We start from the raw sequence: 12,626 nt of genomic DNA, 5'->3' as shown, positions 1-12,626 counted from the left end.
GAGAAAGCTGAGAATGATGAAAGCGCGCCAAATTCAAACTAAAAACCCTCGGTGCAAATGAAATCCCTCCCCCCGTAGAATCTTCTCAAGTTCACAATCCCAGGTGCTCCTAACAGTTTCTGATGGTCAGCAGGAAAAGCCCTTGAACAGAGAAAATAACCCAAACACTTTCCATTGTACTGATTTCACATACAGAGCTTGGTACAAGGTCTCACATCAGCTCCCTCTCAAACAGAAACGCGCGTCAGCGCCACGGCATGTGAAACATTACGATGTATAAACTACATTGAATCAGTGAACATGACACTCTGTTGTTTTAAGGGGGAAGGTAGCTCAGCATTGTGAGGGCTTGTCAGCTTTGCAGCCCCTTCCCTCACTGAAAAAGCTCAGATATTTGAAATGTCAAACAAAACAGCAAGTCGCTGGGGCAGTTCTATTCTGCTGATCAGCTGGAAGGGACTTCGTCTGAAGTCATATTCTCTGCACTTCGAGATTGGTGGTGGTATGGATGGTTGTCTTGGAACTTGGAACTATTTCTGAAGGATTGGGGAGGGAATTGGGAGTGGAAGAAACCTGTATTTTATTTTAGTATTTCACAGCACATCTACATTGGACCTGCTATGTTGTTGAGGCTCAGGGCTTGCAAAAACACTGTGGATTCTCTATTGTTGAGGAACATTCATAGAGTGCAGTCCTCTTTCCATCATGAAAGTCACTATTTCTGGGCCTAGCATACTTTGTAAGCAGGAAGGACCCCAGCTTGCTTTTTGAAATCAGCTGAGCCATCTATATGGTAAGGCAGAATGAGACATATGTCTCAGGGAATAGATTCTGGGTGCCATGGAAAGGTAACACAATGTTACTTACTTAATTTTGTTGTTTTGATATTAAATGTCATGAAAGATTATTGTGAGATTTTTTGCCTCATGTACGAAAATAATTTGCTTGGCTTTCAATACCCCTTGCAGGGAGATGCATTAATATTAAATACAAATCAAGGCAGTGGAATACTCATTATATTCCACCCCCACCCCCACCCCTTAAAGTCTAGGAAGTTTTGTATATAAAGATTGCAGCAGCAAGTTTCAGATGGTCAAATATAATATGCATTACTTTTATAGTTTAGCAAAGTAAATCAGTTTAGTTGATTCTGCAGCTAGGGCCAGCCTTGCTGCAACATTCATTTACTTGCTGCTTCACAAGTAAAATAGCCACAGTACAATTGTGGCAAATCTTATTGTTTAGCAGATACTGAATTTAAGAGCTTTTCTCTTACTGACCAAGTGACCAAAAAAAAAAAAACCTACAGAAAATAAAGAAGTTGCACGTTTGCAAACAATCTACATGGGGCTGCTTTTGAAGACCATCTGGAAGTTTCAAGTGGTCCAGAATGTGGCGGTGCGAGCAGCAATGGACATGCCTCGGTATGCCCATGAAACACCTCTGCTTTGTGAGCTGCACTAGTTGCTGGGGTTTGCTTCCAGGTGCAATTCAAGGTGCTGGTTGTTACCTCTAAAGCCATATATAGCATATGGACTACCTGTCTCTCATAGTATCTGCCCAGCTGATTCGATCCTGCAGGGTTGGCGTGTTCCAGGTTCCTTGGATTAAACAATGTCATCTACTGGGACCCTGGAAACACGCCTTCTCTGTAGCAGCATCTGCCCTCTGGAATGAGGTTCCCCCTAACATCTGGGCGGCCCCCACTCTGCTGCTGTTTAGAAGAGCTGTGAACATCTGGCTCATCACCCAAGCCTTTAATGAGGGAGAGGGAGACCCCTCACTTCGTCACGCTTGCCATCTTTTATGTTTTATTGATTTGATCGTAATTTCTTTGTTGTGAGCCTCCTAGAGTTGTTAAAAGTTGGGCAGCATACAAGTTTAATAAATTATTGTTGTTTCTATAGAGAAAAAATGCAAGTGATTTAAGAAAAATCATCTCACTGTGATGGTGCAGATCTTATGAGTCGCCTCAGTAGAGTTGTTAGCTATCAGATTCAAGGCTCCTGATCTTTTTATAACTTAATTTTTCAGTCAGATATGGACTAGAAAACCATTCAAAACTAAGGAATGTCTTCTGTAAAACAGTGCATGTGGCCACCCTATTTTGTCTGCTGATCCATAGAAATCTTGGTGGACCTGTTGTAGCTATTAGAGTGGGATTTTCTTTTTTCTTTTTTTTAAAACAAGATTTAGGAAGTATTCCGATACCCTGCTATGCTCTGTGTGGTATTTGTATTCCACTGCAGATTTCATACTATGTTTTAGAACAAAAAAATAAAATAAAATAGCATGAACCCAGAAGATATACTGTCACCATGATAGGTGGTAATTATTTTTGTCAGACTTTTAAATCAGCAAGCAGGACTGAATGTCATGCACTGCCTACCGCTGAGTAAAACACAGACGCTGATTCAGAGGAGAGCAGGTTCTGGTTTATTCATTCGTAGTGCCAGTTGCGAAAAAAGCTGAGAGTGAGGGGAGCGTGCCGGTGCGGGGTTTAAATACCCCGCGCCGGTCAGCGCCCCCTCACCCTGGGTTACGTCATCCCCCCTTTGTCCTGCATGCTGTCGTGCCGGTAGGTGAAGGGTTGCGGGGCCCCAGCTGGTGCCCCGGGATCGCCCATCATCGGTTTCCTCCTTCAGCCGGTGATTGCTGTCAGCTGGGCGATCTCCGTTGCGCTTTTGCTAATAGCTTGGGTGTGCCTCGTGATCCGCCTAGTCTTTGTCTTTTCTTCTTTCTCTTTTGTGTCCTGATGGCTGAATCATCCGGCCCGGGTCTGTGTCTGTTGTTGTGCGTGCTATGCTTATCTTGAGTCCCTTCCTCTGTTTCCTCGTTATTGTCATGTGTGCCGTTGTGCTGATGTCTTCAGCTCAACGGCACTCATGACACTGAAATACTTTGAAGATCATGTAAAAAGTACAAAATGCCAGCCTGTATTGTCAGCCACAGCAGTAAAAAATTGTGTTGAGAGGCTCATGGGGGCTACTTGTATGTTATATAAACTTGTGTAGATTCACAGTAGAGTTAGTAATTTTGGATTCTAGATCGTTATGTTACCTCCCGTCAATATCAGAAGGGATTCAATCCATAACTATATGTGAACCAAGAAACAGCTTACTGGGGACCCTATAACAGGATTTAATGATTCTGTGGGAGTACCTTGCTTAAATGGTAAAAAATATTCAAAATCTGGTAAGTCAAGTCAGCCTTCCTGTGGATCAGGTCTGGCTTCTCCAGATCCTGTCCAGAGAGCACTTTGGGGGTGGGGTGGGGACAATTTCTAAATGTTTGTGACAGTCTTCTTGTTGAAGAGCTGTTTAGTCCAATGTCAGTTTTAAAATAAGGGATTGTGCAAAAGGAGAGAAAAGACATTAAAGCTGGCAATGAAACCAGCGATTAAGGTGCTACTTAGCCACAGAATTCAGTGGAAGTTTTGGGGTTTCTGTCTAACCTATTGTCTTCTGCGCTATTGTCTTCTGTGCCCTTCCTTCCTTCCTTCCTTCCTTCCTTCCTTCCTTCCTTCCTTCCTTCCTTCCTTCCTTCCTTCCTTCCTTCCTTCCTTCCTTCCTTCCTGGCAGTGTACAGAATTATCCAGGCAGTGTACAGAATTCAAAATATTTCTTAAAACAATAGACTATAGTAATATAAAAGACAATAATAAAATGTGTAATAGAATAGATTCAGTTTGGCCATGCTACCATTGATGCTCATCTATGATAATTTTTTCCTCATACACCTACATTTTAGTATAAGAGCCAGTTTGATGTAATGGTTAAGGCACCAGGCTAGGAACCGGGAGACTGAATTCTAGGAAGGGAGGGAGGGAGGGAGGGAGGGAGGGAGATCAGTTATAAAATCAGACTCTTCCCATAATCTTAACTCCTGAGGAGTTTTCCTGGTGACAATACAGAAGTGATATGAATGCTTTCTTTCTAGAAGGAGGCAACTGTAGGGAATGAACAAAACAGCAGAACAAGCCCTCTTCATGATTGATTCCAAATGAAATCTCTGCTTATCCATCCAGCTTCAGTAGTAAAAGCTGTTCATTCAAGGACAGTTTGTCGAAGATATAATACTGAAGATATAAAAGAGAATATGTAAAAGCTACAACAGAGATCCTGAGTGCTGCATAGTAGCTGGTAAAACAATGCTGGGGAACCTTCCAAGGGAGAAAGTCCTTTGAGTCAGGGAACTTCGGGTTTGATACTGAGCCATAGCAAAGCTGGGAAACACAGAGGTGATACCAAAAGAATGAGTATGTCCCACAGAATGAACCGCGGTCCTATTACTCAATGGCCTTTTAATAGCAACCCTCTTGTTTGTCTTGTGACCCAACTGAAGTTCGACTTGGACGCTCACCTACATTCTCCTGTCACTGTCCAGAATCTCCAAAGCTGGGTCACTGGCTGCACAAGTGTTTCTGTACAGGTGGAATAATTTAATAGGATTTTTCATGGCAGTATTATTTACCATGTGCTCAGAGGAGGTGCAGTTCCCAAAGGAAAGCAGCCACCAGGACTTAATTTCTTAAAATTGAAAGAAGGAGGATGGGCAGATTGCAAGACTGTGTGGCAACTGTACAATGTTTCCCAACATGGGTGCCCTGCAGACATTGATCATCAACTCCCAGAAATCCCCAGTCAGCCAGCCTGGCCATTGGTGAGAATTATGGGATTCACATACCTGAAAACATCCAGACTGGGAGACTGCTCTATGCTTATATGGGCACATTGAATCTGCATTTATTGATAAGTATAGAGGTTAAGGGTGGTGGAGGTGCACCGCATAAGTTCACTCCAAAAGCCACAGACTAGAACTCCAGGAAGGCAGACCACCTTCAGAAATATAATAAGTAGCAACTATAATATTAAAAATAATGGCACAAATGGCTACTGTTGAGCTTAAATCAAAAGAAGGGGTTAATGGGAGTAGAGTACAGAACTGGATTCAAAACTATTGGCAATGTTTACTATGAAAGGAAATTCAGTTAATGGGACTACTTTGGAGAGCAGAAAAAATATAGTGGTAAGGAAGGAATTAGCCAAATCAGAGGCATATGTGTGACTTAACTTGTATTTGACTTTTATTTTATTTATTCTTAATAACCATCAATTTTAAATTAGCACAAGGACATGTATCATAAGTTTCTGCTGCAATGTGCATAGACACATTGCCTTGTTTTACTATTTTCCCCTGATTATAATAATGCACAATACTTAGAGCAGCTATGACATCCCCCCAGGACTGGCCCTGCTGCATTGATCTCTTTCCGGCAATATCATGGAAGGCCAGATATTGGCCAGATAGGACTTCGGCACCACTCCCAGATTGACACTGTGTCCCCCATGCTTTCATACCACTGCTTTTGTGGGGCACTGGAGCTAATTAATTTCAAGGTCAGATGTGCCTCAGGAAGAACCGCTAAAAACCAATTTTGAATCTAACCTGGGCAATGATTAGTGAAACAGGTTTTATAATTATGACAGGAAGGAGATCTGTTTACAGGAAATATATGATGGGGACAGGCAAAGCTGAGCACCTAGCCAACTACATCTAAAGTCCAAGAACATGTGTTCCATGTATGTGTGCCTGGGAAGACAGGCAGAAGAAAGTGACCTCAGATTAGCAATCTCTTAGACAAAGAGCAGGGAAAGGGGACTCAGAGTAAATCCTTAAGACTCTGACTATACACTACTGCCTCTTGTGGTCAGTAGGTCATAAGGTACTGAAGAGTCAGTGCCATTAGATTTGGACCACCAACATTTTGAAATGATAAAACAGAGTTAATGGTGGTTTGTTTCTTTCACTCTCCTTCTGACTATTTGTTCCTCTCCTCCTCATAACTGATTAGCTGCCAAAGCATCATATTACTCTTGTTCAACTGAGCAAAGGATTGGCTTTGCCACTCATTCGCACAATAACTGGCCTTGTTTTTCTGAAATCAGTGATGGAAAAAAACCAAGCACATAAGACAGAGAATTGGGGGGAGATGGAGAAGGGAGCTGGCTGTACGGTGATTTTTGCCCTCCTATATTAATTTGCTGTTGGCTGGCTCATCCAGAACTCTCTGCAGCTTGAGGTTGGCTGTGAGGAAAACAACTGTGATTTGTTTTCAAAATGATCCCAAGGCTTTGGAGAGCAAAAACGATAGCTGTGTGGAAGCATCCAGACATCGGCAGGAAAATGAGATCTGAATAGTGCAGCAAAATAATTTTAAGTGGTGGCCTTGGTGGGTGACAGGAAAGCCAAACTGGTGTCCACTTAAGGCCACAAAGGGTTTTGGACCACTATTGTCTCCTCCCTCCCTCCCTCTCTTGCTATCTAATTTCTACACAGTTTTAATTATTTTGGCATAACAAGTATTAGTTAAAATGTGTGCAAGAGTATCTTTCTCCAAACACACTGAATTTATTACATTTGTCTCAAGTTACAGTTTCTTGAGACTATAAATAAAGTTTGCAATTAATCTCTCCAACAGCCCTCCCTTGTCTGGACCAGAAGAAATGGATCAATAATAACCGAGGATGCTCTTTTCTTGCTCTTCCTCCTCCTCCTCCCCCTCCGCCGCCGCCGCCACCACCATTATTTCCTCCACTGCACTTCACTCAGGGATGGGATTCGGTAAGTATAGATTTAAACATATATTAACTTTTCTTAGAAACCACCAGATTATATTGAGAGTAGGATAAGGCAGTATGCAGTCCTAATAATTGAATTAGATTAAGACCATCATCTGATAGCCACTTATCTGAGAGCAGACTGATGGAATTTAACTAGATTTACTTTTGAGCAGGCATGCAAGATGATTGCATTATGATTCTTTTTCAAAAGCATTACATATTTTAAGTACATTTTGAAGCAATGATATAATACAATTGCAATTAACAATTGTGATATTAAAAGACTTAATTATAGAGCCGTGGATAAGATTTTTGACTTCCTCCCTGTGGACACCTACGTTGTACTTTTCTCCAGGAAAGCTGAAGACTTAACAGCATAGTCTCACTCTGCTACTCTAATTCATGGATAGCCCTTCATCAAAGATTCTCCCCTTCTCCCTAGATCCCTGTTCCACAGCTGTTTGTCACTTAGCGGGGAACTTTAGGGGAGAATCTGGAGGGCTGCCAAGACAGGTCTTTCCCCAAATAATTATTTGTGAATGGAGGAGTGGGTCTGTTACATTCCTTGAGAAGAACTGTTGAAAACAAATGAATGGGTAGGTGTGTTTGTGTGTAGTATATTTTTGTGAATGGCTTGTGTATAAGAAACAGTGGTTGGTATAGAAATAGACTGGAAAAATGAAATAATTTTCTAAATAGGATACCTTATTTTGCAGGCACTTCATATGTATTAATTCAATTAATATTAATGACGTGTATCCTGCTGTTTTGGAATATGGCTTCTGGCAGATAAATATACAGTATATACAAAGATAGATGCATACATACATATAGTACCAATGTGTCACACAGAAACATTTATTAAGGAGGAAGCTTCTAGGGTTTTATTTGGTTGGATTGGCAAGGCTTGACTGACAGTTGGAGAAGCTGAGATTTGTACAGGGATTTTGTCTATGTTATATATATTTATTTCTTACTTAGGGAAAGGTGATGTCACCTTAAACACAAGGTCATCTTCATTTCCAATAAATAGAGTAAGCTGATCTAGATTCAACCTGCTACCCATAAAAATGTAATTTAACATCTATCAGAACATTACATAGGCATTAGGCTTCTAGATGTAAAAAATAATGAAATAAATCAAATCACAAATCAGAAGTAAAGAAGAATCCCACCAAACTGAAATGGAGTATGTATCTTCTTTATTGGAATACCAAGATGTTCATTTTCTTGACAAAATGTCCTGCAACACTGTCAAGCTCCTATTAGTTGCAGAAATCTTTATATCATATCACATTTATTGAAGGACTCCCCACACCTTTGTATAAGTTTTATTACTTCAACCTCAATATCTTTTGTAATTGACTGCCATTATTTTATTGCAAATGAAGGAATATGACTGAGGCTTAAACAGAATTAATCCACCCTCTTCCTTGTATTTCTCCTAAACATCCCACAAATTGCACTGTTCCAGAACTGCAGGTCAAAATGTAGAACATACAACAGCGGGAAGAACTCTAGCAAATGAAGCCAAGGGATATAATGGATTGGCATAAAAATCAGCATGAAGAGGCCAAGAAATTCCAGCTAGGCAGCACCAAAAGAATCTTCCGCTAAGAATATATGACATGACATATTTTCATGCAACTAAGTTTGCACTGATTATAAAGAATGGTAATAGTCTGCCTTTTTTCCTTTTTTCAGTACATATTCTGGATTGACCCATGATGTTAGTGATCGCTTATATGGAAATGTGGTATTGAGTAAAACAGGTATGGGTAACTTCTGGCCTGTGGGCCACATTGGCCCCTGGATGTTCCCCATATGATCTTCCCTTCTGGCCCATTCTTCTCTGAAAGTCTTACCCCATCTCTTAAAGTCTCAGATCTCCCCCTCCAGTTTCCCCTATCCTAGAGGAGAAAGGATAAGCTCATTTCCAGCCAGAAGCTGAAATAAACACCATTCCACAGCCCCTAAAAATCTTCAAAATACTCTACTATAGACAAGGCCCAAAGCCTTCTACTACACTCAGAGCTGAGGGTAATGACCTTAAATGACCTTATTGGAATGTTCAGTTGTATACAATTAAGCTCTAGTAGCTAATATAATTTTATGCTTTCTTAATATGAAGAAACTGCTAGGAGGCCAAGGCTTTTCATTATTCTGTACCTTTACTTGCATATAAGTTTACTGCACTAACTCTGCTGCTCCGTGAACAATACTGTGCAGGGGATAGTTTAAGTCTCTTGCCCATTCTATCACTTCTGAGTGAATATGTTACCATTATTTTTTCCCAATTGCTTTGCAAGGAACAGAATTTGATTTCTTGCACTCAGCAGATACTTGCAGTGAAATTTCCACAAATTAGCCAGATATGGAGGCTGCGTTATTGGGGGATGCTATTTCTGGGAGCATCTGTTACTTGCAATTGGTGCTGCAAGCAGGGAAGTCTATTTTGGTTAAGGAAGTTGTGCTGTAGAAAGAACATAAGAAGAGCCAGATCAAATCCAGTGTAGTCTAGTATGCTATTTCCACGGAGGCCAAACAGGCACACATGTGAGCTGAGTAGCAACCCCTCTGCTCATGTGCCCCAGAAGCTTCTGTTCTGATGGTAACAGAAATGACTAATAAGCATTAGTTGCCTTATTTCCCAGAAAGGATAAACCTCGCTATGGCTTAGCATGTCGTGTGAACTCGGCTTTTGTGGCATGTAAACCATGATGTATGATTTAGTGTGATAGGTGAGCCCAGCCAATTCTAGTTTATGCTTCAAACCATGGCTTAGTGTGAAGTGTGAACCTAGTTACAGACCTAGAATTCTTTTTCCAAAAAAGGTTGGGTAGAACTTGGAAATCAAAAATTGGGAAATATCCAGATGACCCAAGAATGGATGAAAGAGGCATGTGGGTGCCCAATATACCTCACAGATACTTTATTCTCCTGCTCTGTCATTTGACCACTGCTCATGTCTGTGCATTTGGGCCTGGAAGCTAAACTGAATTGGGCCCAGTTAGTTCTTGGATGGGAGACCTCACAGGAATACTAGGAGGATCAGGAAGTTGAAAAAACATTTCAGGAAAAGACCATACAAACCATTTTTGGATAATTGCCAAGAAACATACATGGATATATCCAGGAGGTTCATAAGTATCAAGCTCAACTCTAGTGGGACTTTACTCAGTAGATAGTCATACCTCACCAACCTTATTTGCTCTCAGAAGCTAAGTACGATTAGGCATCATTTATACTTGGGTGGGAAACCAAAAGAGAATATCAAAATTTTGGGCTATGAATCTAGAAAAAACCAGTGGTGAAACCTTTCCATGCTTTTAGCAAGAAAATTGCATGGATGTATCCATGAACTTATCAGGAGTCAAACTCAACTTGAAGCAGATTTACTTTTTATGTCATTTTGTGTCTTTTTTTCTCTCCTTTAATTTCTTAGATGTTGTTTTCTCTGGATCTGAAAAACTTGTGCCAAGAGCTTCAAATAACCCAGTCTCCATGTGTAGAATCTGTGTGTCCTCCAGGACCGCCTGGTCCCCAGGTTAGTACTTTGTTTTGGAAAGAACAAAATGGGACAAGTTTTCTGGTAAGTTCTTTTGCCCGAGGGCATGGAAGAATAGAAGGGGCACACTGAGAGGAAGAAGGGCAGGGCTGCAACTGGGGGGGGGCAAGCGGGGCATGTGCCCTGGGCGCTGCACTGGAGGGAGTGCCAAAATGAGTGCTGGGGGGGCACCAAAATTGGCGTGGAATCCATGCTTGCCCCACGTGACACAGACCCTAGTTGCGGCCCTGAAGAAGGGGAATGTTGCTAAGAAAGCAGCTTCTTTATTTTAACTGTATTTATAGGGCCTTCATTTGGTTAATATACTTGGCTGACCCATCAAGACAAAAGCTGCTTTTACTGTAGTACTTTTTAAATAGACTGGTGAAATATTTTTTTAGGTATATAAGTAAATATTTATTAAATAAATGATATAAATAGGTAAATAAGTAAGGAATCCAATGTTCCTATAGGTCTATGAGAGACTGAAATTCTGCCATTGCTGAAATTTTAGATAGCTCTTGTTTGATATGGAAGATAGTGATGGGTCCATATTGTCTTAATCAAGGGGAAACTTCAAATGAGAAGTTTCAGAGACATTCACTTTAAAGCTATAATTATTTGCTACTTGTTGAAGATACACTCTCTTTTTGCTTTTGAGACTCAGGCAAGCTTTTATGTCCTACTAAAATGGCCAATTTTGAAAAGCCCTCGGGCCAGTAGAATCAGTGGCACACTTAGGGCTGAACTGGGGCCCATGGGTTCAGAACCTAGCAAGCCCAGGAGTCTCCAAAGAGACCTTGGCTGTTGCTGCCACATCCTTTCTTCTTAAGTCTCCCCATTGTTGTGGCATAAGGTTCAGGCAGATGTGTTTGCCAGCTTCACTTCCAGCCTGGGCCAGTCCTAGGAGCTAGATCTCACACGAAAGTCAAGAAAGTAAGATCTTGTGATCCTGATCAAATCCTGACCAAAATGGTCCTACTTTTTTCACCGGCTTTGCTAAAACAGAATCACTTTTCTTCCAAATTCCAGTTGCTGTGCTCCCATCCTATCTCTCCACTGAATGTTACTTGAGTTTCCATATGAAAGTCTTCAAATGCTTTCAGATTAAAGCACTCTATCTGTTCCTTAAGGAGTATTTTCTAGAAACAAATATGCAGGCAAATGTGAAGGCAAAAGACAGAGTTACAAATGTAAGAAGATGTCATTCTCAATTCCTAACAAAATTCCAGGGTTTATCAGGAAGTTGGACAATAAAAGCCTTGTTGGAAGCATCTTTTGTCTGTCATCAGGTGTAAAGAGACCTAAAAGCTTATGCTGAACATTAAACGAGGCCGAAATAGTAGAGGCTGCTCTAAACAAACATGAACCATGTTTCATGTGAAATCTCCATCCAAATCAGAGACAGACTGAAGTGAATAAAGCTTGGTATAGATTCTTTCAAGAAGCAATAAAAAAAGCTCTGTTGAGTCACAAGTTATCACTGAACAGTCAATGAACAAATTGTATGATGAAGATATTTAAACACTGTACTTCTATTTTTAGGGCCCACACGGTATTCCTGGTGCAAAAGGACCAAAGGGAGTAAAAGTAAGCTCCAGAGTTCTTTTAATGTGAAAAAAAATAACCTTAGGTGATTTGTGCATACAAGTATGCAAATATGCAATGCAAGCAGATTATGCTGATTATTGTAGAAATGCAGATTATTTGTGAGTAGGGTTACCATAACTGGGCTTCAAAACCCCAAAGGCAGTAAATAATTTTTTAATTTTTTTTCTTCTAAGCAGAGCATACCAGAATACATGGTTGTATCATAAGGCTAGCAAATCTGGGCTGTAAAAATGACCATTACATGGCAGCAAAGAGATACAGAAATAAAATCTTTGCTGCCATCTAGATTTTTGTAACCCAGATTTGGTTGTCTTTATATCATAATGAGAGCCAGTTTGGTGTAGTGGCACCAGGCTAGAAACCAGGAGACCATGAATTCTAGTCCTGCCTTGGGCACAAAGTCAGCTGGGTGACCTTGGGCCAGTCACTTTCTCTCAGCCCTGGGAAGGAGGCAATGGCAAACCACTTCTCAAAAACCTTGCCAAGAAAACTGCAGGGACTTGTCCAGGCAGTCTCTGAGAATCAGAAATGATTGAATGTGTAAATAATATAATTATAATATAATATAATTATAATATAATATAATATAATATAATATAATATAATATAATATAATATAATATAATATAATATAATATAATATAATATAATATAATATAATATAATATAATATAATATAATATAAATTATTATATGATATATATCATAACAGTGGGAGTTCAGAATGCAGCTTCAGGTTCTGGCCCTCCCTCTTGACCTTTATACTGCAGATTGAAGAGAGGCTATGGTTGTGACCACTGAAGACACTTTCTGCCCTCTGGATGATCAGAATCTTGATTGTGCAG

At 40.4% G+C, this 12,626-nt stretch overlaps 1 protein-coding gene across 1 annotated transcript in view; it reads left to right on the top strand.

Annotated features, from left to right (window-relative positions):
• COLQ (collagen like tail subunit of asymmetric acetylcholinesterase) overlaps positions 1-12,626 on the top strand; it is a 57,884-nt gene that overhangs the window by 12,890 nt on the left and 32,368 nt on the right. The window contains exons 2-4 of the mRNA XM_063303837.1: positions 6,482-6,624; positions 10,069-10,170; positions 11,716-11,760. Of these exons, the coding sequence (XP_063159907.1) occupies positions 6,482-6,624; positions 10,069-10,170; positions 11,716-11,760 (290 nt within the window). The remainder of the gene's footprint in view (positions 1-6,481; positions 6,625-10,068; positions 10,171-11,715; positions 11,761-12,626) is intronic.

The sequence above is a fragment of the Candoia aspera genome, chromosome 4, assembly GCF_035149785.1.
Source record: "Candoia aspera isolate rCanAsp1 chromosome 4, rCanAsp1.hap2, whole genome shotgun sequence".
NCBI lineage: Eukaryota > Metazoa > Chordata > Lepidosauria > Squamata > Boidae > Candoia > Candoia aspera.
Note: the sequence above shows the minus strand (reverse complement) of the source record. Positions and strands in the feature narration are given on the sequence as shown.